The following is a 24096-nucleotide window of genomic DNA, read 5'->3' on the forward strand; positions in this document are numbered from 1 at the left end:
GTTTAACCTGAACTGCCCACAGCCCCTGCTCAGGTCCTGCTGCCCCTGCCCAGCACCTGAGGGGTTTCTGTTCCTTCAGGGGGACTCTGCTCCACTCTCTGTAGTGGAAAACCCAAAGAAATGTTTAATTCCTTTAAAAATCTCCCTGGTTCTGTTGCCAGGTGGATCAGCTGATGAGGAAGTGCTGGATCTACAAACACGACGAACGCACCACCTTCCACAACCTGATCCAAGGATTTGAAACAATTATGAGTAAAATGTAATTAATTTTTTTAAATCCTGTCTGGACTTTAAATGCCCAGCAAACTGCGCCCAAGGCTATTCCTTTTTTTTTTTTTTTAACTCCTGTAATTTGTACTCTGGCTGGGCTGATGTTGTTATAAAGGATTCTTTTGCCAACAGATTGAAGAGTTGGATTAAAAGAATTTAAAAGGTTTTGGCAAAATGAGCTGCAGCTCCTTTTGCTGCTGTTCTTGCAGGGCAGTTTTAACCTGCTCTGATTCTGGTTGTGCCACAATTGGAATTGCCCTGATGGATGATGTGAGCTGGGAAAATCCACTGCATTTCTCAGCTCAAACCTCAGCCAGTGGCTGTAAGAAGACTCAATTAATAATTTTCAAGTCAGCTGACAAAATATCCTTCACATGCACTTAAATCCTAGTAACAAACAAAACAACTTCGTCATAAAAATATAGGGGAAGTAAAATTTCCAGCTCTCTTTAAACCCACCAGGCCCAGTCCTGAGCTCTTACAGGTATTTAAAAAAAAGTGTTCAGAAATAACACCCCAGAAGCATAAAGGGGTGGGCACAGTTGTGCATTTCAGTGAGAGGCCCAATTTTGGGATAAATAATTTGCTTTTCCTAACTCCACTCCCACATTCTACCCCCCTGAGCTCCTCGCCTGGGTGCACCCCTGGAGGGGGAGAATTGCATCCCTGGCACTGAGGGATGTGCAGGGAAGGAATTCCTGGAGCTGGGAAGGAATTCCTGGAGCTGGCAAGGAACCCAGTCCATGCCAGAGCCTGCAGGGGATTATGCAAAAGGAAAAAGGGCCTGAGCACCCAGGGGTGTCCCAGGGAATGGGAACTTCCAACAATTTTTTTTTTAAGAACATTTTGACTCAGCCCATGAGTGGTTTAACTGGAACCTTCTGCTGCCATTCACACCTGGAGCTGGAAAATGCTCTGAAGAGATCCTCAAGTTTTGGCAATAATAGAAAGAGGTTTATATATAAATATATATATATATAAATATATATTAAAATGGTAATTATGAGCTCCAAGGAGGTCAGATTTATTTTTACAGTGTTATTGTTTCTGTATGTCACTTAGGAAGCTGAATTTCATCTGTAAGCACTTTGTTACTCTTTATACAAACAAGTCTAATAAATTTTTTTTTTTCTCCATGTGCCTCCCTTTTTAATCATAAATTAAACAGAGGAAAGTTTTTAAAATCAAATTTCCGTAGGAATGGTGTTCTTTTGAAACCTTTTCCTACCTTACCTGATTAAAGGAGTCCAGGCCTGTTTTTGACACAAAAAATCCACTTGAAGTAAGTACCAACAATTTATTTTCATTGAAAAGTGTAACAAGTTGAGAAAGTTGCATATACAAACAGTTGAAACAAAATATTACAAGTGAATTTATCAATACATACAGGCAGAATCCCAGAAAAGCTCCTGGCTCCTGTTTGGGGAGCAGTTCCAGCAGCTGAGGGAAGAGGGAATTCAATTGGGATTTTTTTAAGCTTTGAAAATGTGGACCCTGGTCACATCCCAAAGCTTGAAAGGCAAAAGTTTAAGACTTTTAATTTAAAAAAATCAGTATTGAAAAATGGCTTCAGTGTTCTCTAGCAAAGAAAAGGGAGGAGGAGGTGGCTCCTGGCCTCAGTGAACTCCATCCAAATGGATTTGCAGCAGGATTCCAAGGGGGCAAAGCCTTGGAATGAGGGCTGGCTCCTCATTTACCTGTCACTGATGGCAAAAGGAGGGACTGCTGATCTCCAGCTCCAAGGGCAGAAGAGAACAACTCGAGGCAGAGCTGATAATAAGCTAAAAATACAAAAAGTCTTATAAAAAAAAAAAAAAAAAAAAAGGAAAATGCACTCAAAAGTGGGAAACAACGTGGGGTGGCCCAGGATGAGCTGTCCCACACCTGGGGAAGGAGGATGCTGCCTCACACTGGGATTTCTTTCCTCCATGGGCTAGCTGTGGATTCTCAGCCTAAAAACAAAGTTATTCCACTGTCCAAGGAGCAGCTCTCCAAATCCCAGGGAATATTCCAAGGCAGCACAGGTAGCATCTCCCTTTGAACAGGCATTTATTGAGAACATCACCGAGGCTCTGGGAATCCATTTGGTATCGCTCCATTCCAGGATTAAGAACAAACACTAAAAACCGAGAGGCTGTCAATGCAGAGCTCTTAATCCTGGAAAAAAAGGAAAGTTGGAAAAACCCCCCCCATATTCTGAGTTAAAAAAATACAAAATACTTACTATCAAGACTTCCTCTTTTAACTTCCTCAGGCTGAGGACTGGAGAAAGGATCAGCTTTCTTTCCTCTGGGTTTTTATTGCTTTCAGCTGGAGCTGCCCCAGCTCCCCAGGTCCTTGTGCTCTGTCCCTCAGCCCGCAGGTGACAAAGCCAACACTGTCCCCTCCTCTCCGCGTGAGAGCAGCCGCCACCTTTGTCACCTTTGTCCTTGGTGTGGCGGCACAGAGCTGGCCCCTCCTGGGACAGCCTTGTGGGCAGTTAAGGCAGCAATAAATACAGAGCGATTCCCGGCTGCCCTCCCTGCCCGCGGGCTGGAATCCAGGGAATCCAGGGAATCCATGGATCGAGGCGAGGATCAATAGACGCGCTTCTTCTTGAGGGAGGACTCGGAGTAGCGCGGGGCCGGGAGCTCCGCCGGGCCGGGCTCGGGGGAGGACGCGAGGTACGAGGAGCTGCGCTTCGGGGCCACCTGCGGGCGACACGCGGCCCAGCTTGGGCTTTTCATGTAGGAAATAATGGTTTTTTTCTTTTTTTTTTCTTTTTTTTCTTTTTTTTTTTTTTAATTATTCCTATTTATGTTCTAGTTTTACAAGTTGTGAGTTTTATAGTAGTTTATTTTAATAAGCTAAAAACGAATATATATTTTTTTCTTTAGTTGTGAGTTTTATAGTCGTTTATTTTATTAAACTAAAAATGGAGATGTGTTTTTTTTCTTTATAAGGTTTTTTAAGGATAAATTGGCTAATTAAATTAAATTGTTTTTAATTTAGTAAGTAACTACTTGCGGCTTGCAATGTGGACTTTTTATCTAATTACACAATTATCTAATTTTATCTAATTATCTAATTTTATCTAATTACCCAAAACTGATGAAGAAGGACTGGTTTTCACCCTAAAACTGCTATCTTGCTTTATATATATTACTGTATTCTAAACCCTTAAACTCTAATTTTCCCACCATGTGATATCACACACTTCTATTCAAACTGCACCCCCACAATCCCAGTTCTATCATTCCATTTTTGGAAACTTCTCCACAGCCTCAGGTCAGTGCAGTTTCTCCTGGGGGTCAGTGCCTGGCAGCACAGAAAGCCCAAAATTCTCAATAACCAGGGTGCCAACAAGACAGGACAAGTGACACTCGAGGCACAGCCACTGAAAAGCACTCCAGGCTGGGAATTCCCAGTGCAGTGATGCCAAAGACATGGCTCCTTCAGCTGGGAGTTTTGGGGTTTGTGCCCTTTCTCTAAAAAATGACTGATGAAAGGATCAGTGCCCAGCTCACCTGGGCCAGGCAGCCTCATTCCACAGCACCTGGATAAAATCCAGAGGGATAATGGCCTTGGTGATGTCCTGCAGCTGCTCCAGACATCTCCAGCATTTAGGATGAGGCACCTTTCATTGCTCCTGGAGAGCTGAGGGGGTTCAACAGTCCTGGCCCAGGGTGAAAGATGAATTTTCCAGCCGTGCCAGAGCGGGTCTGGGCAGGATCTCAGCCCCTGCCTTTCCACAGGAGTGAGGGATGGATGGAGCAGCAATGGATCTTTAATTGGAATTTCACCTCCAGCAGCTCACTGTGCCACCCTCAGCCCTGTGGGGCCCAGAGTAGGGTTTCTGTGAGGGCACAGCTGCTCCTAGGCTCCCTGGTTCCCCTTCCCTTTGGAAAAACCCTTCCCAGCAGCTCTCCAAGCACCCTGTGCTGCTCACATTCACAACTCAAACTGCTCCTGCTCAGGCCAGTCTCATCCTGGGGGCACCTTCATCACAAACAGAATTGTTTGAGGAAAGGCTTCAGTTTTCCCCCCGTCCTCTGAAAGCCACGGGGACGTCACCCATGTCCTGTGTCCTTCCAGGTCACACAAACCCCCTGACCCTGCTCCTCCTGAGCCTCTGAAGCAGCAGCATTAAAAAACCCCCAAAAAAGCAGGATTCAAACGAGCTGCAAGTCCCTGCAAGCACAGCCACTGAACTGACAGCCTCTGCACTGAGATTTAGCTGCAATTCCAGCAGTTTGGAGGCAAACTGTGCTGCTGTGCCTGTGCCAAGGGACTGACCGTGCTCCTCCTGCCTTTTATGGCTCCTGGCATCAACAGCACCACCCCAGGAACCTCTCTGCAGATAAATGAGAGGTGCTGCTTGGCTCAAACCCCACGCTCTCCTTCTGCTGCCATTCCATCTTTTCCAGCCGTGTCAGAGCCCTTGGGAATCTACAAACTCAATTTTTTCATGTCCCAGCCCGTGGCCAGGCTTTGTCCACCTTTACGCCAAACCATGTCAAAGCCAGCTGTACCCAGGAGTCAGAAACTGCTGGAGTTAAAATGAATACACTTCAAAATCTCCACAAAACCAGGAATCTCATGCCCAGGCTAATGCCAGGACAAGCCACAGGATTCAATGCTGCAATTCAAGGGCCAGGCCCCTCAGCTCTTCCACCAAAAAACCAGGAGTAATGGCATTTACCCACAGCACAGGGACAGAATTCCTCAGGAGTTCTGTATCCTAACCAGACTCCACTGTTTCCAAAGCATCCATTTCTTGGTGAGAACTCAGTGTCCACTGGAGCACCAGCAAAGGAAGCTTTGCTCACTGAGTCTGGCTGAAGCAGACTGCAGCTGACAGCTGCTGTAATTCCAAATAAAAGCCAGTATTCCAGTAAATTTTTTGTAATAAATAAATAATATTTTCCAATAAAAGTTTTATCCTCCAGTGAAGGGGCTGTTGGTAACCTGGATGCTGCCTAAGACCAGGTAAATCTGCAGATGCTCCAAGAACTGTTTTAGAAACACATACACACAAAAAATTTGTGTATTCTACAAATTTGGCAGATAAAAATCTTTAGATTTATCCTGTCTTCTTTAATTTGCTTTCCAGGAAATTTTGAGCTGCTCTCTGCACTTCAGAGATTTCTATCCCAATGCAAACCCTCTGCAAGTCAGGCAAACACCCATTTAAATCCAGTGTAACCTCCTCCTCTTCTCTCCCTGCTTTAGTTGCCTCCTTCCAAGCATTTCTGCACACCCTTATCTCTCCAAGAAGCTCCCAAAAACCCAGCCCTGCTCTGCAAGGCTCTTCTCCTATTGCCAGGAATTGTGTGGAGCACAGGGAAAGCTCCACTCGGGGGCAGCAGCAGGCAGGGAGAAGCTCTGCTGCTCCTTCCCTCCTCTCACCTGCTTGGAGGGAATTGCTGGAGGAGGCTGCAAGCCCAGCTGGGATCCCTGGGCTCCACTCAAAAAGGAAGGCACCACCTGCAGGCAGGTGCTGTAGTTTGGGAAAGATCCACCTGCAGATTCCTGAATCCAGAAGGGGATCCATGAAGAAGGAAAAAAGATTTAATAATTCTTTTTTGGTTTTTTTTTTTTTTTTGTGAGGAGCTCTCAGCAGGTGTGGAAATACCTGAGTAACAAGAGGTGCAACTCACAGCAGCTCAGGTGTGCAGCAATTCCTGGAGCAAAATGTGGGATTTGGATGATGCTTTAATTTGTCTTTCTCCTTGCTCACAAAAACCTCAGCTCACAAAAAGAAACAGCCCTTCCATGCTGGGAAATTCAGCACTGGGAAATGCCATTAATGGTGTGCTGCTTCCTGGTGGGAATATTTCGGGAATATTTTAGTTCACTGCTGAGCATTCCAGGTGGTTTTGGACGGTGGGATTTTAGAGAGGGATATTTTGGGTGTGACTCCAGGGGTGCAGGGCTGCCCTGCAGCAGTGCCCATGCAGTGCCTTCTCCAGCCCCTCATTCCTGTGCCAACACACAAAGCAGGTGTCCAAAAGCTGATGGGAGCAACAGCCAGTGGAGATAGCAAGAAAATAAAATTATTTCTCACCTCAGAGACTTCATTTTCCAAGCCATCCACTCTGGCCTGGGCAGAGTGATGTGCCTGAGCATAATGCTGGTACCACTGCTGCACAGCCTCCTACAGAGGAGCAGAAATCCTCTCCCATGCCTGCCTACAATTCTTACAACCCAAAGCTCTCCAAGAAGCATCAAAACACCTTCAGCACCAGTGGTGAAGCTCAAATCAAACATTTAAATTTATGTTAAGTGCTTAAAACACTCAGGAGGCACCTCTGGCCTGGCAGTGAGGCAGGGACAACAATTCCTGTTATGGGAACACCTCCAGGGATGGGGCAGCCTCTGTGCATCCCCACCCTCCCAGGGAACAATTCCCAATTCCCAATCTCCCATCCATCCCTGCCTTCTGGCAGTGAAGCCATTCCCTGTGTCCTGTCCCTCCCTGCCTTGTCCCCAGTCCCTCTCAGCTCTCCTGGAGCCCCTCCAGGCACCAGACCTGATCCAAGAGGTGTGTGGCTCCCTGCTCTGTGCAGTGACCCTGTTCCCCCCACCCCTCTGGCCAGGCTGGGAGCTCCCAGCCCAAAAATCCCTGAGTGCCAGGAGTTTGGGGCTCCCAGATCTCCCTGCCAGCAGCAGCAGAGTCTGTGTCTCCCCACTGACAGCCTGGGCAGGAGGCAGCGCTCAGAGCTGATCTGTCAAGTCACAGCTTTTTACAGACTTGGGATGGTTAATGAAAACACGGGAATTCGATCCCATATCCCCAGTGGAACTGGCTGTGAGCACTCTGCAGAGCTGCACCTCCTGGCCAGGCTCTGATCCCACATGGGGCAGATGGGGAGCACATCCTGTGCAGAGAGCAGCTGGCAAACATCCCCACGCTGTGCAGAACTGCAGAGCTCTCTTCCCTGGGAAAGGCAAAGAGAAAAACCCCCTGGTTTTGAAGGCAGACAAAAGCCAAGGCAGAGGTGCTGAGAAGTCATTTTCTAGTGAGTGCCCACAGTTCAGGCTCTCAAGAAACAATTTTTTCAAGGGTTGTGATTTCTTTGTGCTCAATCTGCTCTGAACACTGAAACAGATCATGTGTCAGTGCAGAGGCTCAGGAAGAACACCCAGAGAAAACAAGGAGCAGCTCTGGGAGCATCCCAGGCTGTGGGATTCCTACCTGTGGGTACTCCCCAGGCTGCTGGGAATAACTGAAATAATTTTCCATTGCATGTTGTGATGCAGTTCCCTGAGACACAGCAGCATCCACGACACTGTTTGGAAGGCTCTGCTGTGGAGGACTGGAGGCTTTGCTGGCAATTGCTGCTGGGAACACAAAGAACAGAGTTTGGATAAACACCTGGCTTGTAAAATCCACACAAATTAGGTTCTGTTCCAGGATTAAAATTGAGATTTGTGCCCCAAATTAATCAGTGCTACTGATAATTGAAAGGCTTCTAGAAGTTTGTGAGCCTCTGAAAATTTAGCCCTGTTTAACCATCAGGATAAACTTTGCAGTTTTAAGGCAGACTACAAGATTTCCTTGAGGATAAATGCTGTGGTCACTGGCTTTAGCAGCAAACAGGATAAATATTTGCCACGCTCTGGCTGTGGAAATTTGTAATGCAATCCATGGAATGTTTGCTTACCTGGCAGACAGATACCAGGCAAAACACTTGCCAAATTCAAGTAGGGGTTGGTGCTCAGGCGAATTTCTTTTGGGGGTTCCCCAAGCAGAGAAGTCTGTTTTTTCAAGGGAGCCTGAAAAATGGACAGGGCAGTTTGCATTAAATTCATATAAAATTGATCAGAAATAAGGTTAAGTGGCCCAGCAGGGTCATGGGAAAAGCTTAGTCCTATGAATAAAACCCTTTTGAAATAAAATGAAACTTTTGAAGTCAATCCTTCAAAAGATCCATTTTATTTCAGCAATCTGGACACATTGCCTGCACTTTTTTCTTCCAAACAGTTTTTGTAGGAATGTTTCTCTTCAGACTGCAAGTTCCTAAAGGATATTACAAAACAAACAAACAAAAGAAAACCTTTTATATGCAAGTGAAGGAATAATAATCACTCGAACAATTCCAGATGCAGGGAGTGAACATTAAGTACATGGCCAAGACAAAATCAACTCTTTTCACTTGGAGACACAAGGAAATAAAGGCCAAATGTTAGAAAAATCATGAATTAAGCACGTTTCTCCAAAATGTTGAAGTATTGATGTATATTAAAATTATTAATTTTATAATATAATATAATATAATATATATAGTTATTATTATAAATTATTTTAGACTTATATATAAAAAAGGAAGGGCAGAAAAAAAATCTGAAAGAATGAGACCACTTAAATCCCACGCCATCATCCTCTCACACCTCACCTTCAAGGGAAAATTAAAAGTGGAAAATGTATATACACACACACAAGCACCTGGAAACCCACAGCCCCCCCCATCAGAACTGCTCCTGATGAATCACAAAATTCAGCCCCAAGTTCAAATTTTGGCCTGTAGAAGAGACACTGCCCCGAGATAAATGTCACCATCCAGCCCTGTGAGGCAAAGAGCTGGAAAGGAGCCCTGCAGCAGCGAGGAGCTGCCTTTGTTCCTTCAGCTGGACCACCAAGGATGGGCCCTCCCCATCCCCACAACTGCACAGACCTCCACGGGCCCTGGGGTGAGCTGGGATGGGGAAACTGGACAAAGAGGGAAGGGGGAAAAGGAAGGGGGAAAAAGGAAGGAAGGAAGGAAGGAAGGAAGGAAGGAAGGAAGGAAGGAAGGAAGGAAGGAAGGAAGGAAGGAAGGAAGGAAGGAAGGAAGGAAGGAAGGAAGGAAGGAAGGAAGGAAGGAAGGAAGGAAGGAAGGAAGGAAGGAAGGAAGGAAGGAAGGAAGGAAGGAAGGAAGGAAGGAAAGGAGGAAGGAAAGGAGGAAGGAAAGGAGGAAGGAAAGGAGGAAGGAAAGGAGGAAGGAAAGGAGGAAGGAAAGGAGGAAGGAAAGGAGGAAGGAAAGGAGGAAGGAAAGGAGGAAGGAAAGGAGGAAGGAAAGGAGGAAGGAAAGGAGGAAGGAAAGGAGGAAGGAAAGGAGGAAGGAAAGGAGGAAGGAAAGGAGGAAGGAAAGGAGGAAGGAAAGGAGGAAGGAAAGGAGGAAGGAAAGGAGGAAGGAAAGGAGGAAGGAAAGGAGGAAGGAAAGGAGGAAGGAAAGGAGGAAGGAAAGGAGGAAGGAAAGGAGGAAGGAAAGGAGGAAGGAAAGGAGGAAGGAAAGGAGGAAGGAAAGGAGGAAGGAAAGGAGGAAGGAAAGGAGGAAGAAGGAAAGGAGGAAGAAGGAAAGAAGGAAGAAGGAAAGAAGGAAGAAGGAAAGAAGGAAGAAGGAAAGAAGGAAGAAGGAAAGAAGGAAGAAGGAAAGAAGGAAGAAGGAAAGAAGGAAGAAGGAAAGAAGGAAGAAGGAAGGGAAGAAGGAAGGGAAGAAGGAAGGGAAGAAGGAAGGGAAGAAGGAAGGCAAGAAGGAAGGCAAGAAGGAAGGCAAGAAGGAAGGCAAGAAGGAAGGCAAGAAGGAAAAGAAGAAGGAAGGGAAGAAGGAAAGGAAGAAGGAAAGGAAGAAGGAAAGGAAGAAGGAAAGGAAGAAGGAAAGGAAGGAAGCAGGGAGAGGCAGTGTCTTGCTGTGCTCCTTACCCCCAGGCTGGAGTCGCAGTTTTTGGGCTGTCCCGGAGCTTTGCCGAGGGCTGCCCGCAGAGGGAGGCCGGGCAGTGCCTGAGGGAAGGGCGGCGCTCCCGGCACCGCCTCGCCTTTGTCTGCAGCAGCGGTGGGCCCGGGCAGAGCTGCTCCGACCATGTGCTGGCTTGGGAAGAATGGCAGCATGCCCATCCCTGCTGCTGCTGCTGGAATGGGAGCTGGGTTAGATGCTGCAGCCAGCCATAAATGGAGAAACTTTGCTGTTAGATGGGAGTTTATAGAGAGGGTTTGGCTGTGGGGTTAATGAGGCTGGAGGAGAACAATTCCAGATCTACTGCACTGGTTTTTGTTCTTTTCCCAATCCACAGGAAAACAAATAAATTTCAAGCTGATTCAATAAAACTCTGACTTTTCTAAACATCCCCTGTGATAACTTACTTAGTGCTTCCTGACATTTTGAAAAAAAAAAACTGGGAACAACATCCTGGAGGATGCTGGATGGGAGCACAGGGGGAAACCCCACCTCAACTGGCATTTGGAAGAATTCTTTTCACTGAAGAGCTGGAAAGTGCTCTCCAAAATTAAAATCTGGATATTTAGAGGAGCTTTTTGCCCTCCCCTGAATGCCTTTTCCTTGCTCCTGGTCACTGCCATGACACAGAGCATGGCCGGGATTGCAGAACACAGGGAGCAATGGAGGAAACAAGATCAGAAAATCCTGGAATGGTTTGGGTTGGGAGGGACCTTAAGGATCATCCATTCCCACCCCTGTCATGGCAGGGACACCTTCCACTGTCCCAGGGTGCTCCAGCCTGGCCCTGGGCACTGGAGGGATCCAGGGGCAGCCAGAGCTGCTCTGAGCACCCTCCCAGACAGGAATTCTTTCCCATCTAAATCCCCCTTTTCCAGCTTAAATCTATTCCCTGTGTCCTGTCCCTCCCTGCCTTGTCCCCAGCCCCTCTCCAGCTCTCCTGGAGCCCCTTCAGGCCCTGCCAGGGGCTCTGAGCTCTCCCTGGATCCTTCTCCTCTCCAGGGGAGCCCCCCTGTACCCAAATGAACTTTCCTCATAAATAGTGAGGGCATCAGTGGCACAGAAATTTGCATTCCAAATTAACATATGTGACAGACCGGCTGTTAAAACTAATTTCTTAATAAAATGAAGGCAAAGAGCAAATTCGTGCTGCCTCTTAAGCAAGTCCCATTTACCTGCTTTGAAAAACCCCACAAAATGTCACCTCTAAATAAAAGAACTGAAATAAATTCCAAGTGTACCAAAACAGGCAGCAACTGAGCTAGCAGTATTTAACAAGCTGCTTTTGTTACACAGGGAGAAAGGTGCATGAAGTGAAGCTGGGCATTTCTATGATTTGGGATGAAATAAAATGTCATTTACACTTGAGAGCTTCTCCTCGTGTTGCCAGGCCTGAGTTCACTGCTGGCATCACCCCTATGCCCAGCACTGTCTGCAGGAGCATTGTTGGAGGCTCTCCCAGCAAACCTGGTTTCTAAAAGGAAGAAGAGAAAACTGTGTAAATGATTACAATAATCTGTTCATAGCTACTTTTTACAGCTTCCACATTCTCAACCCCATCAGCTCCACTGAACTGTTCAAGGATCACAGAACCATGAATGGGTTGGGCTGGAAGGGACCTTAAAGATCACCTGATGATATAAATGAATTATTTTGGGAATTCTGAGAGTGTTGAGAGAGAGGCAGAGCTGCAGGGATGGCCTTACACTGTTTGCCTGCATGTTTTCCATCTTCAGGAGCTGCTGCTGGGGCAGGGGCAGGTGAGCAGGGCTCTGCAGCAGCAGGCTGGAGGTGCTCCCCAGAATTGAGCTCTGAGAAAGGATTAAAACAAGGGTTAGTTGGCACTCAGGGAGAAACACTTTCACACAGTACTGCTTGAAGAAATTAAAGATTTTGAGTTAAAACAGCAAAGGAAAATAATCATCTCCTCCACAGAACTGATTTTGCTTCAGAGAAATACCCAGATATGTTTCCTCCCACAACAGTCTACATGAAACCCTACTCCAGAGGCAATAAAACCTGACAAATCACAGTGCCTGCAGATTGGCAAGTCTATAAAATATTCACATTGCTCATTCAGAATATTCTGGATCAGTTTGCCACCAGAACTGAGCCACTGAATTAATAACTTTGGGGCACCCTCTTCAGACTCTGCCACTAGTATATTCAACATTATGAGTTCTGGCCAGCACTGAGGCTTAAAATAAACTTTAAAAGACATCATGATTTATGCTACAGGCCTGGAAGTGTCTGGCAGCATCAACTGCCAGTAAAATGCAGGGTGTTCTATAGGCTGTTGTACAAAAATAAACAGACAGGACACTGTGATCGTGCCAAGTGCACCCTTCTTCATTGCTTTGTATCACCAAAGCCAGGGAATGAAGACTGCAAAACACCTCCCAAATATTCCCTAGCCTTGGCTGTGTCTGGGTGGCAGGGTTAAATCCCCTAGGGAAGAACCCTTTGTGACTGAAATATCATCTTCTGGACTAAAAGATGATCTTCTGGACTCAGAAATGTGCTTTTCCAAACAAAGATGGGCCATATCTAGATTAGTTGTGCATCTATTTGAATTGTCTCAGTGGTTTCCAGGAGAAATTATGCAGGGCTGGTTATTGTCACCAGTGCCAGGGGCTGCTCCTTCTAAACTTGGCTCCAGCAAAAAAGCAAAGTCACTCAGTTGCAAAACTTTCAAAAATAAAAGAGTGGAAAAATCAGTTTGGTCAGAATCCTCAGAGGAAAGGCTCTGGATTAATCAAGATTCAATAAATTGCTGGATGCCTGAGGAAAACATCCCTGAGAAAGCTGAAGATGCATTATTTTAGAGTGGGATAATTTAAGACTAAGAGAAATTAGGAGAAATAAGATGAAAAATGACTAGGTGAATAACCTTCAAGCCCTCTCTATTGAATCCTTTTTAAAGAATTATTTAAAAATATTTATTCTCATTCTGTTACTTTACAAAGACCTGAATATCAAATAGAAACCTAAGAAATGCAGGGAGCTAAACCAGTGTGGCTGGGGAGGGGTTTCAGTGACAAAACTGAATTTCTAAATAAATAAATAAATAATCAAACAAGCAAATAAATAAAACAGTGACCTGCTACTTTGGCTTTAGAGAATACCCCAAAACAAATCACCCAAGAAGAGAAAAGTGTGCCTTAGAGAAGAAATTGGGATAATCAAATCCTAAAATTCAGGTTTGGAGCTCATTAAATGACAGGAAGCTCCCAGGAAGAGAGCAAGTCTTGATTTTAAGTCTCTGGACAGAGAAAACACAGAGTTGTTTGACTGCAGCTCTCCCAAAACCACGGGAAAAACCTTTGGATCATCATCAGTCCCACTGTTAATTGTGGAAAACATCCCTGGCTCCAGCTGGGAGCACCAAACTCTCCCACTGCCTTCCAAGGAAGCACAGGCTGAAGAGAGAGCAGCAGAACTTACACAGACCAATTGAAAATGTCATTTCAATTAAAAAAATAATAATAAAAAAAAAAAAACCAAAGAATTATGTATATTTTATATGAGCAAAAGCAACACACTGGATGGGGCAAAATTAAACAGAAATTATTCAAAATTAATATATCCACCTACCAGTTTTTAGAGAAAAAATAGAAAAGCTCAATATACTTAACAGAGGGATTATTTCTGCATTTTAGCTGTGTCTTTTTAAAGATCTCTAAGCCTGTGTTTGCCAAAAGAACTGCAAAAATAATTGATGCTGAAGGGGATTTTAGTTTTTCAATGGAAATGTCTGAAATATCAGAAATAATAAGGCCAAGTGATTGACTCCAATTCCTTGCAGGTATTTGTGTAAATACCTACCCTATTAATTAATATTAATTAATATAAATACCATATTAATTAATGTTTAACTAATATTACATTGAATTTTTGGCTCCTGGAAGAGCTGGAGAAACCCCTGAGAGCAGCTCAGCTCAAGGCAGAAATTCTGGCTGTGGGTGCATTTTCTCTCTCTCAGTTTCTAGCCCAGACTCATCCCAAAGATCCTTCCCATTATCTCCCAGGAATTCTGGTGCCCATCTGGAATTACAGGAGAACTTGGAGGGTTTATCATAAGAAGTAACATCTGTAAATATTTATTTTTTTATGGCACATGCAGCACATCTGGGTCCCTGCAAGCCTGAAGATGAAGCTAAGGCTGCTGAACTTGTTGGTTTGAATCAGAAAAACACATAAAGGCTCTCCAGGAGCCTGGATGAGCTGCTCCAAGAGAAAGGGATGTGCCAGGCTCCTTGAGAGCTCATTTCAAGAGGATTTTTTTCTGCCAGTAATGACAAGTTTTGTCTACATTGGCAGGTTTTAAGACAAAAATTTAGATAAAATAACTCCATTTTGCAGTTAGCACTGCCTGCTCCCCCATCTCGTAACTTTCCTTAGAGCTCTAACAAGAACACTTAATTTTAACTGCAATTCCTTAAAACTTTAGGATCTCTCACATTAAGTTTTCCCCAAATATTCTTTTGATGACAGGTTTTTTGTCACATACCTGATGAACTTTATTCAACTGCAAAAAAGGTGGCCCCACTGCTGAATTTATGAGGTGAGGTAAACCTGCAGAGGCTCCAAGAACTGTTTAAGAAACACACAAAAAAATAGTGTATTTTACAAATTAGGCAAGTAAAAGTCTTTAGAATTATCCTATATTTTTAAATTTGCTTTCCAGAAAGGTTTCAGGTGTACAAAGGTCACTATAAGGGAACAGAGAGGCTGGTTTAGGTTGGGAGAGGCTATGAAACCTTTTGATGTTCAATTACCAGAATATGAGAGCTCCTCCACACCTGAGAGTTTCACTTCTGAGCTGATTCCAGGCTTCAGCTTTATCTGAAGTGCTTTAAATTCAGATTTATCTCAAGTGTTTCTGCCCTGAAGTGGTCACTTCACACCCATTTCTGGGTTTCTTTGCAGCCACACTCTCAGCTCTCCCCCACTTGATCTCCTCATCACCTGGTTCCTGTTCTGAGCACTTTCACCGTTTGAAATGTGATTAATTAGGGTTTATGTTTATTCACATCCTAATTAGAACACAGAAATGTTCCTGGCTGATGCCGTAATAAATACTCTGCACAGCTGTGGCAGCAGCCAAAAGAATAAAGATTTACATTGGCAACAGGAGAAAGGTTCAGGCTGCAAAATTCAGATCTAAAATCAGATTTAAGTTCAGCCAAGTCTTGCAGAAGACATTTCTTTCTAAACCCATTTCTAACATGAATATTCAGAGCCCACAGAGTTCATACAAGGGTATTTGTAGGAACACTGAATTTTACCCACACACAGGAGTGTAGCAAAGCACTTCTTGCTTTTGCTTTCATAAAAGGTGGAATTACCTGCACAAACACACTGAAACGCTGTCTGCACAGATTTTACACATTATTTCTACTCAATTACTCTGCAAAAGCCCTGCAGCACTAAGAACAGGCTTTGATTTTGCACTGTTTTCGACCAGCTTACCAGGTTTAACAGCGTGGCCACGCAGCTGGGGCTGCAGCAGCATCTGCAGCATTGCTGGATTATTGAAACTTTTCATGATCTGCACTGGATTTGGCTCTGGAAGCAAGCCTTTCCTATTGTTCCTCATCTCCAATGAAGAGAGAAAAAGTGTTAGAAGCAGGAACAAAGCAATACATTTAAATCCCTCAAACTCCAATGGCAATGTACACACTTCATCTGACGCAGAAAAAACCCATTTCCTTCCCTGTTTCCTGCTTTTTTTCTCCTCAAATGAAACACCTAACAAACAATTCCAACAAAATTTCAAGCACATTTCTTTTTTCCCTTTAAACCCAGAGTTATCAGTACAGGAGAGTAAGAAATGTTGCCATGAGCACCAGATCTTGTAACAGACTTCTCATCTCATTTATAGAGATGTGGCCTGAGCAGGCTGAGGAGAGGGAACTCTTCTGCCTCTCCATGTAACACTGATCACATCCAATTTTCTAGGAAATAATTTGATAAGACATGTGGGTGTAAAAAGCTTTCTTCTACCTCGAGCATGAAATGAACCTATTTCTCCTGCCTTGAAATTTATCTTAAAGCTGACAAATTCTTGCCTCTCCTTTTAAACCAAGTTTTAGCTCGTCCAATGACTCATTCCCAGTCACTTTTGTTTTGAGCTGGAATGATTTCTCTTACAGGAGGTAACATTTAATAAATCCCAGAGCTATGTGGGTGCAACTTTGTAGTATTTAATGGATATTATTAATCTTCTTCCTGGCCATCTTTGCCTAGGAAGGAGCCTGAACTGGGCTGATTATACAGAATTCCAGAATGGTTTGGGTTGGTTAAAGCCCGTCTATCCAACAGAGGGATCCAATAGCATTGACTTCACAGAACCACAGAATTCCAGACTGGTTTGGGTTGGGAAGGACCTTAAATCCCATCCCATCCCACCCCTGCCATGGCAGGGACACCTCCCACTGTCCCAGGCTGGCTTTGATAAACCCAAAACGCTTCCCAAGCCCGGCTCCTTTTCCTCTCCGCACAAAGTCCCGGCTCGGGAGTGACGAGCTCATCCCAAAGAGGTTTCCAGGGATCTCACCATCCTCTGTGCTGCGATCAGAGCTGCCAAGGTGCTCCTGCCTGGTGCTCCAGGGGCGCAGAAGGACACCTGCACCCTCCTGCCGTTGATGGTCACCCCGTCCATGGCCCCTCGCACGCTCTCCGCCTGCTCCGCGCTCTCGTACTCCACCACGGCAAAGTCCCCGCTGCCGCCGTCCTCGTCCTGGGCAAACTGCAACGGCAACAGCTCCAGAGCCCCGTGGGAAATGGGAATTCCAACAGCAACAACAGCTCCAGAGCCCCGTGGAAATGGGAATTCCAGCAACAACAGCTCCAGAGCCCCATGGAAATGGGAATTCCAACAGCAACAACAGCTCCAGAGCCCCGTGGAAATGGGAATTCCAGCAACAACAGCTCCAGAGCCCCGTGGGAAATGGGAATTCCAACAGCAACAACAGCTCCAGAGCCCCGTGGAAATGGGAATTCCAACAGCAACAACAGCTCCAGAGCCCCATGGAAATTGGGAATTCCAGCAACAACAACAGCTCCAGAGCCCCGTGGGAAATAAATGGGAATTGCAGCAACAACAGCTCCAGAGCCCCGCGGGAAATAAATGGGAATTGCAGCAACAACAGCTCCAGAGCCCCATGGAGAATGGGAATTCCAATGGCAACAGTGCCAGAGCCCCATGGAAAATGGGAATTCCAGCAACAACAGCTCCAGAGCCCCGTGGAAATGGGAATTCCAGCAACAACAACAGCTCTCAGAGCCCCGTGGGAAATGGGAATTCCAGCAACAACAGCTCCAGAGCCCCATGGAAATGGGAATTGCAGCAACAACAGCTCCAGAGCCCCATGGAAAATAAATGGGAATTGCAGCAACAACAGCTCCAGAGCCCCATGGAGAATGGGAATTCCAATGGCAACAGTGCCAGAGCCCTATGGAAAATGGGAATTCCAATGGCAACAGTGCCAGAGCCCGTGGGAAATGGGAATTCCAACAGCAACAACAGCTCCAGAGCCCGTGGGAAATGGGAATTCCAATGGCAACAGTGCCAGAGCCCATGGGAAATGGGAATTCCAACAGCAACAGCTCCAGAGCCCCATGGAGAATGGGAATTCCAATGGCAACAGCTCCAGAGCCCCGTGGGAAATGGGAATTCCAATGGCAACAGCTCCAGAGCCCCGTGGGAAATGGGAATTCCAATGGCAACAGTGCCAGAGCCCCGTGGGAAATTGGAATTGCAGCAACAACAGCTCCAGAGCCCCATGGAAAATGGGAATTCCAATGGCAACAGCTCCAGAGCCCGTGGGAAATGGAAATTCCAACAGCAACAGCTCCCAGAGCCCCGTGGGAAATGGGAATTCCAGCAACAACAGCTCCCAGAGCCCCGTGGGAAATAGGAATTCCAATGGTAACAGTGCCAGAGCCCCATGGAAAATGGGAATTCCAGCAACAACAACAGCTCTCAGAGCCCCGCGGGAAATGGGAATTGCAGCAACAACAGCTCCAGAGCCCCATGGAAAATAAATGGGAATTGCAGCAACAACATCTCCAGAGCCCCATGGAAATTGGGAATTGCAGCAACAACAGCTCCAGAGCCCCATGGAAAATAAACGGGAATTCCAGCAATAACAGCTCCAGAGCCCCATGGAAAATAAATGGGAATTGCAGCAACAACAGCTCCAGAGCCCCATGGAGAATGGGAATTGCAGCAACAACAGCTCCAGAGCCCCATGGAAAATAAATGGGAATTGCAGCAACAACAGCTCCAGAGCCCCATGGAGAATGGGAATTGCAGCAACAACAGCTCCAGAGCCCCGCGGGAAATAAATGGGAATTGCAGCAATAACAGCTCCAGAGCCCCATGGAAATGGGAATTCCAATGGCAACAGTGCCAGAGCCCCGTGGGAAACGGGAATTCCAGCAACAACAACAGCTCTCAGAGCCTCGTGGTAAATGGGAATTCCAACAGCAACAGCTCCCATAGCCCCACGGGAAATGGGAATTCCAATGGCAACAGCTCCCAAAGCCCCGTGGGAAACAGGAATTCCAATGGCAACAGTGCCAGAGCCCCATGGAAAATGGGAATTCCAACAGCAACAGCTCCAGAGCCCCGTGGGAAATGGGAATTCCAATGGCAACAGCTCCAGAGCCCCGTGGGAAATGGGAATTCCAATGGCAACAGCTCCAGAGCCCCGTGGGAAATGGTAATTCCAACAGCAACAGCTCCCAGAGCCCCATGGAAAATGGGAATTCCAGCAACAACAGTTGCCAGCACTCCATGGGTAACTGGCAATTCCAGTTAATAACTGCAATATTGTCACTGCCCCTCGCCAGATCCTGCACAGCTGACACAACCAAGGTTAGTATTTCCCACCAAACCTTTCCCCACAAAGGTTCTTTCCCAAAATGCTGGAAATAAATTGGATATCACATCTTCATCTCTTTGGCATTCAGCTCACAGACTCATGGTTATCTCTCCATGGTCACTTGCTCATTCCTTCCATTATTTCTTCCATTCCCACCTCCACTTCCATCCCACCTCACACATTTAACACACATTTGAACAACAAAGCAGCAACGAGAACCAAACTGTAAATACAGCTGGATGCTACAACCAGTTTCATTTTGGAGGATAATTATAAACTCATTCTTCTTCATCTTTTTCAGCCTGCAATATTCAAAGTGTCATTCATCAGGGTGCATGACAGCTGCTGAAACATGCAACAATGCAAATTCCACCAGGATCTGGTGCCTTTTGGGAGCATATGAAGGCTGTGGTGGTGGGGAATGCCAAGAGAAGATGCCAGACTGATCAATCAAGCAGACTGGAAAAGGGCTTACGTGGCAAACACTGCTCTGGCCTTTGTGTGCAGACTTTGGGAGAGAATGAGCAGATTTAAATCAAACAAAAAAACAGGCTGAGAAGGGAGGGATGAAGCTTAAGCAAAAATCTCCAGTCCCCAAATGAATGGGAGTGATAAACTGATACCAGCTCTGGTGTGGAAGAGACAAAACTCCTCCAGATTGCACTGCATAAAAACAACGTCAGCCCCACAAACTTCCCCTGACAAGTGAAATATAAATGTCAAAGATCTGGAAGAAAAAGAGGGTGGTCAGATCTTTAATGGCACTGGCCTCTGGGCAGAGCTCTGGAGAACACAAACTTCATACATAAGTACATTTTATATTTATATTTTATTTTGATACCAGTTTAGGTGCACTGGCAAAGACCTGAGGTACTTGTGAAAAGAAGGGTTTGAAGCTATGGAACATCTGTATTTTAGTTTCAGCTAAAATTAAACACAATTAAAAACTCCCTTAAGTGCAGCTACCAATAGTCTTGCAAAGGATTCAGGAATTTTTCAACTTCTCAAGTAAACAGGTACTGAAAAAAACCCTCTTTATTCCTATCCAGATAAGGGTGGAGACCTTTTAGTGACAATTTAAAGTTGACAGAAGAAAAGAATGAGCTTTTCTGTTCCATTTTGTTGAAGCAAAGGACAAAACACATATTTCCTAATGTCCATATGCAAGTATTTAGCTTCAGCTCCTCCTGACAGAACATTTCTGTTGTCAATAGAGGAGAAATCAAAATTATTAAAAAAAAAAAAAAAGTAACTTAGGAATAAGATTAAATAACCCAGAGTTTATTTCATGAATTCAGGTAAGAATTTTGGGCAAAGGATTGTATCTGCTTGATGAAATACTGCATGAGCTCCCAGCAGAACTAAGCCATGGCAGTACCACAAGACCTGCATTAAAGTTTTCCAGAAAAAAAACACTTTTCTCAGTCATTCTCTATAGAAATTCCCCCCAAACTGAGGTTTCTGCTTCCCTGTCCTCTCCCAGTTTTTCTGTCTCTACCCACACTATCACATCCCTCCTCTTTGCTTTTTCCACCTTTTCTTGGGTCTTCCTCCTCCTTTCCTCAATTTTCAGGTTGTCTCACTCATAAACCTATAATTAATTTGTATCCATTTTCTTCCCTCTTCCCCTATCAAATCTGGACTATTTGTTTCCCTACCTCCACCCTCCTGTATTTTATAGGAGCAGGAATATTTACTGACCTAATTCAGACACTCTCCTCACCCACACCAAGTATTACCCAAGATTTATTATGATTTAAAAAGTCAATTTTTGAGCGCTTCTAACTGCACAGCAGAGCTCTGTCAGTGAAACCCATCCTTCCCCAAGAAGTCTGTTATTCTTTGAAGCTCAGAATTTTTAAAGGATGGTGAAAAATTGTTGGGGAAGCTGATAACAGCCCCCAGATTATTTGACAGCTGGGAAAAAAAAAAAAGCCCTGAAGGAAAAGACTTAAATGGATCAATCTGTTGAGCTAATTAAACAAAGATTGAGCAGGAGACTTGAGTCCAGCATTTAATACCTTCTTACAGGAAGAAAATAATGGAGAGCAAATGCTCCTTAATTTAGGCATCAGTGAGGTGAGGCTGAAGCCAGACACATTGCCCAGGCTCAAGATCAAAATAGGCAGGAATGGGCATTTTCTGGGAAGAGCTAATTCCAGTTTATTCATCTCCTGGTGGATCTGGATCAAGCAAGTCTAAAGATTTCCTCTGGCCAGTTACAGATTGCTGGGGCTGGAAAAGAGCCCTAAGGAGGGGGGAAGGCCTGCAGGTGGTCAGGCTGCAGATCCTCATGGACCTTCTGCTCCCCGTGCTGGGAATCTCCGGGTGCTCATCCCTGGGGCTGATCCCTGAGCAGCCTTCCAAGAGACTTAAGGGAAAAAAAACAACAAAAAAAACAACCTGCAACTGAAATCTGTGGGACTACAAGGAAAGATTTTCTTCTGCTGCTTGTTTATGGTGATCTATCTGTGCCACATTGATTTGTGGTCTCCTCTCACAAGCCACGAGGATGAGAAGGAAACCTCTGCACTAAAAAGGCAAGGATCCAACTCTTCTGTGCTTCCCAGCTCTCCAAAAGATGTGTCACTCCTATCCCTGGCAATAGCCAAGAACCCAAGCCTTCCTCAGTTAGGGAAAAACATGTTAAATATTTATATATTAATTACATGATGTATTTTACATCATCTGAACTGTTGCACTTGTGCTATTCATACACTCTGGTTCTCTTGGAGCAATAAAACCTTCAGCAATGTTTACTTTAAAAGCACTCAAAACCCAAATTATTTTAAGTAATGATACAAGGGGACATAAGAATGACATAAGGGGATGCCTTCCAAATATTTTGTTGGCATTTCACTGGAGTGGTGTCCTGCAGAATTCCCAGAATTCCCAGACAACAGGGATCACACTGCACACCCAGAGCAGTTCAGCATCACTCCTGAGTGATATCCTGCAGAATTCCCAGACAACACAGATCACACTGCACACCCAGAGCAGTTCAGCATCACTGCTCCCATCACTGTGCAGATGGCACAACAGTTGATAGGAAAAATAATAGGAAAATAAAATAAATAAGAAAAATAGGAAAAAGGAAAAATAAAAGTGGAGGACAGCAAGAGTGAAGTGAGGCAGTGCTGCAACCCCAGCCTTGGTTTCCTTAAGACAGAAACCCAACATACCTGGCAGAACACAGGTTTGTACTTCAGGGAGAAAGCCTGGAGCAGCTCTTTCGAATCAGCGCAGTCTTTTTGTAATTTATCCACACAAAGGCACTTGGAGTGAATGAGGTTTGTGGTCAGCTGGTTCACATCCATCCACTGTGCAAACAGAGTGCTCTCCTCCAGCTGCTTGCCCAGGAGCTCCAGCCTGGCCTTGGCAGCAGAGTCCTTCTTCATGTACTCCACGAATCCGTAGCCCTTGGAATGGCCGGTGAGCTCGCTGTAGACCAGGAAACACCTCTCCACGTTGCCATAGGCACGCACCAGTTCCTCAAACTCCTCTATCCTGAGGGAAAGGGGCAGGTTGGTGATGCACAGCAGAGCATCGGTGGGCTGCAGCTGCACGGAGATCTCCTTCCCTCGCAGGGAGTGCTGGTGGAACCTCCTGATGGCGCTCTGGGCCTGCTCCCCGTTTAACAGGGTGACAAAGGCTGCAAGAGAGCAGGAGTGGGGACATCAGCTACCCCAGCCACACCTCTCCCTCCCCCTGAAACCACAGTGAGAGCTGCAGATTCACCCCAAAGACCCAAGAGATAAATATATCTATTATATGTAATACCTAAAATCTCAACTGAACATCATGAGCAATTAACTCAGAAAGTGATTACGCTGTGATGCACACAACTTCACTCCTTGGAACCCAAGCAGATTTTGTATCTGGGGAACAAAATTAAATATTCTACTAGCAGACTGTCCTTTACTAAATTCAGTATTCCACTGAAGTCCACACATCACAGATTCTATGGAATCTCTTTGATGACAACATCCACAAGTTCTCACTTTGGGGTTAACAGATCTTTTTTTGGGTTTTTCAGTGCATAAGGCATTTCACACAATCCCAAACCAAATGAGGGTGGCAGGGACCTCCTGCTCCTCAAGCAGGATCACCCAGATGGGTTCCCAGGATCCCAAGGCATGGAGATGTCTCTGGACAACCTACAACAGTGCTGGGTGACCCTCAGAGGGCAGAGGTGTTTCCTGATGGGAGCAAACTGCAAATGCATCTGGAGCTGGGCAGGTTTTCCTCTCAGGCACATGTGGTTTGTCCCAAGAGAGGCCTCAGGGCCAGTTTTCCAAAGGAATTCAGCCAGCTGAGGTCAGCTTTGTCCCAGAGGGACACTCTCTGAGGAATGCTCCTGAGAGAGACCAGAGGGCACCAAAAATCTTCTGATCAACACCAGAAGTTTCCAACTTTCACTGGGTTCAGTACAAGGTGACAAAAAAGGCACTGAGGGATGCCAGACTAGCTGTGACAGTCCAGGACTTCACAGACAGCACATGATGTTCTTCACAGAATTGAAATATATGGAAGTTTGAAGTTCTCACCTGTTCTTTTATTCCTGTCCACATAACAGTACTTGATTTCATAATCTTTAAACAAGTCGTGGATTTCCTGCAAGGGTAAAGTACAAATAACATCACATAAATAAGTCCCCAAACCAAGCAATTGGATAAATTCATCCTCATTTCAAACAAAACCAAAAACTTTCCCAACAAACAGAAAATTTCACCATAGAAACACTGTCAAATATTTGTTTTTAAAGGAGTTGGTTACACATTGCTGCAGCAATGTTTTAATCTCACATAAAAAACTGGCTTGCAGAACTTGATTAATTTGCTTTTCATTCTCTGGGGTGACATAAACACAAAAGGGCATCCTGTAAGTGTCTTTTGATAAAGACAAATAACATCACAGCTCATTAAATAGCAAAACCCTCTCCATGTCTCTAAAGTTCAACTGGCAGAGCTAAAATACCACATGGGCAAGGAACAGTGGCAACATCACATCACCAAATAGGGCACAATGTTGCCTCAAAACCCAACAGTTGCTTTAGTTTCCTGCTCAAGTTCACTTTAATAGATTTTCACCCTTAATAATGGATATTCTTTCACCCAGCAGATAACTGTGGCCAGAGTACCCCCTGGAAAGTATCCTCTATCAATTACTGCACAGCTGCTCAACAGAGAATCAATCCCAAGAGTGTTATTTGCTCCCACTAATTAATGGGAACAGAGGAG

At 45.2% G+C, this 24096-nt stretch overlaps 2 protein-coding genes across 10 annotated transcripts in view; one reads left to right on the forward strand and one right to left on the reverse strand.

The window, feature by feature from the left end:
- Window positions 1-1404, forward strand: part of JAK1 (Janus kinase 1) — a 68157-nt gene extending 66753 nt beyond the window's left edge. For all 3 annotated transcript variants that reach the window (XM_072932800.1, XM_030279363.4, XM_072932801.1), the window contains one exon: window positions 162-1404. In XM_072932800.1, the coding sequence (XP_072788901.1) occupies window positions 162-263 (102 nt within the window). In that variant the 3' untranslated portion in view covers window positions 264-1404. The remainder of the gene's footprint in view (window positions 1-161) is intronic.
- A 149-nt stretch (window positions 1405-1553) lies between these two features.
- The window catches only part of RAVER2 (ribonucleoprotein, PTB binding 2), a 32023-nt gene continuing 9480 nt past the window's right edge, over window positions 1554-24096 (reverse strand). Inside the window, exons 2-15 of one of the 7 annotated variants that reach the window (XR_012057138.1) lie at window positions 23404-23470; window positions 22039-22508; window positions 16525-16716; window positions 15438-15564; window positions 14476-14558; window positions 11672-11776; window positions 11328-11439; window positions 9935-10140; window positions 7917-8028; window positions 7448-7593; window positions 6317-6406; window positions 5659-5781; window positions 2155-2960; window positions 1554-2051 (exon numbers count right to left, since the gene is read on the reverse strand). Coding sequence is in view for 6 of the 7 variants with exons in the window: in XM_072932802.1 (XP_072788903.1) it covers window positions 2847-2960; window positions 5659-5781; window positions 6317-6406; window positions 7448-7593; window positions 7917-8028; window positions 9935-10140; window positions 11328-11439; window positions 11672-11776; window positions 14476-14558; window positions 15438-15564; window positions 16525-16716; window positions 22039-22508; window positions 23404-23470 (1947 nt within the window). In the remaining variant the exon portion in view is untranslated. Of the gene's footprint in view, window positions 2961-5658; window positions 5782-6316; window positions 6407-7447; window positions 7594-7916; window positions 8029-9934; window positions 10141-11327; window positions 11440-11671; window positions 11777-14475; window positions 14559-15437; window positions 15565-16524; window positions 16717-22038; window positions 22509-23403; window positions 23471-24096 lie in introns of all 7 variants that reach the window. The other 6 variants (XM_072932804.1, XM_072932803.1, XM_072932802.1 and 3 more) reach the window with 6 other exon arrangements.

This window comes from Taeniopygia guttata, chromosome 8 (genome assembly GCF_048771995.1).
Source record: "Taeniopygia guttata chromosome 8, bTaeGut7.mat, whole genome shotgun sequence".
In the NCBI taxonomy this organism is placed as follows: domain Eukaryota; kingdom Metazoa; phylum Chordata; class Aves; order Passeriformes; family Estrildidae; genus Taeniopygia; species Taeniopygia guttata.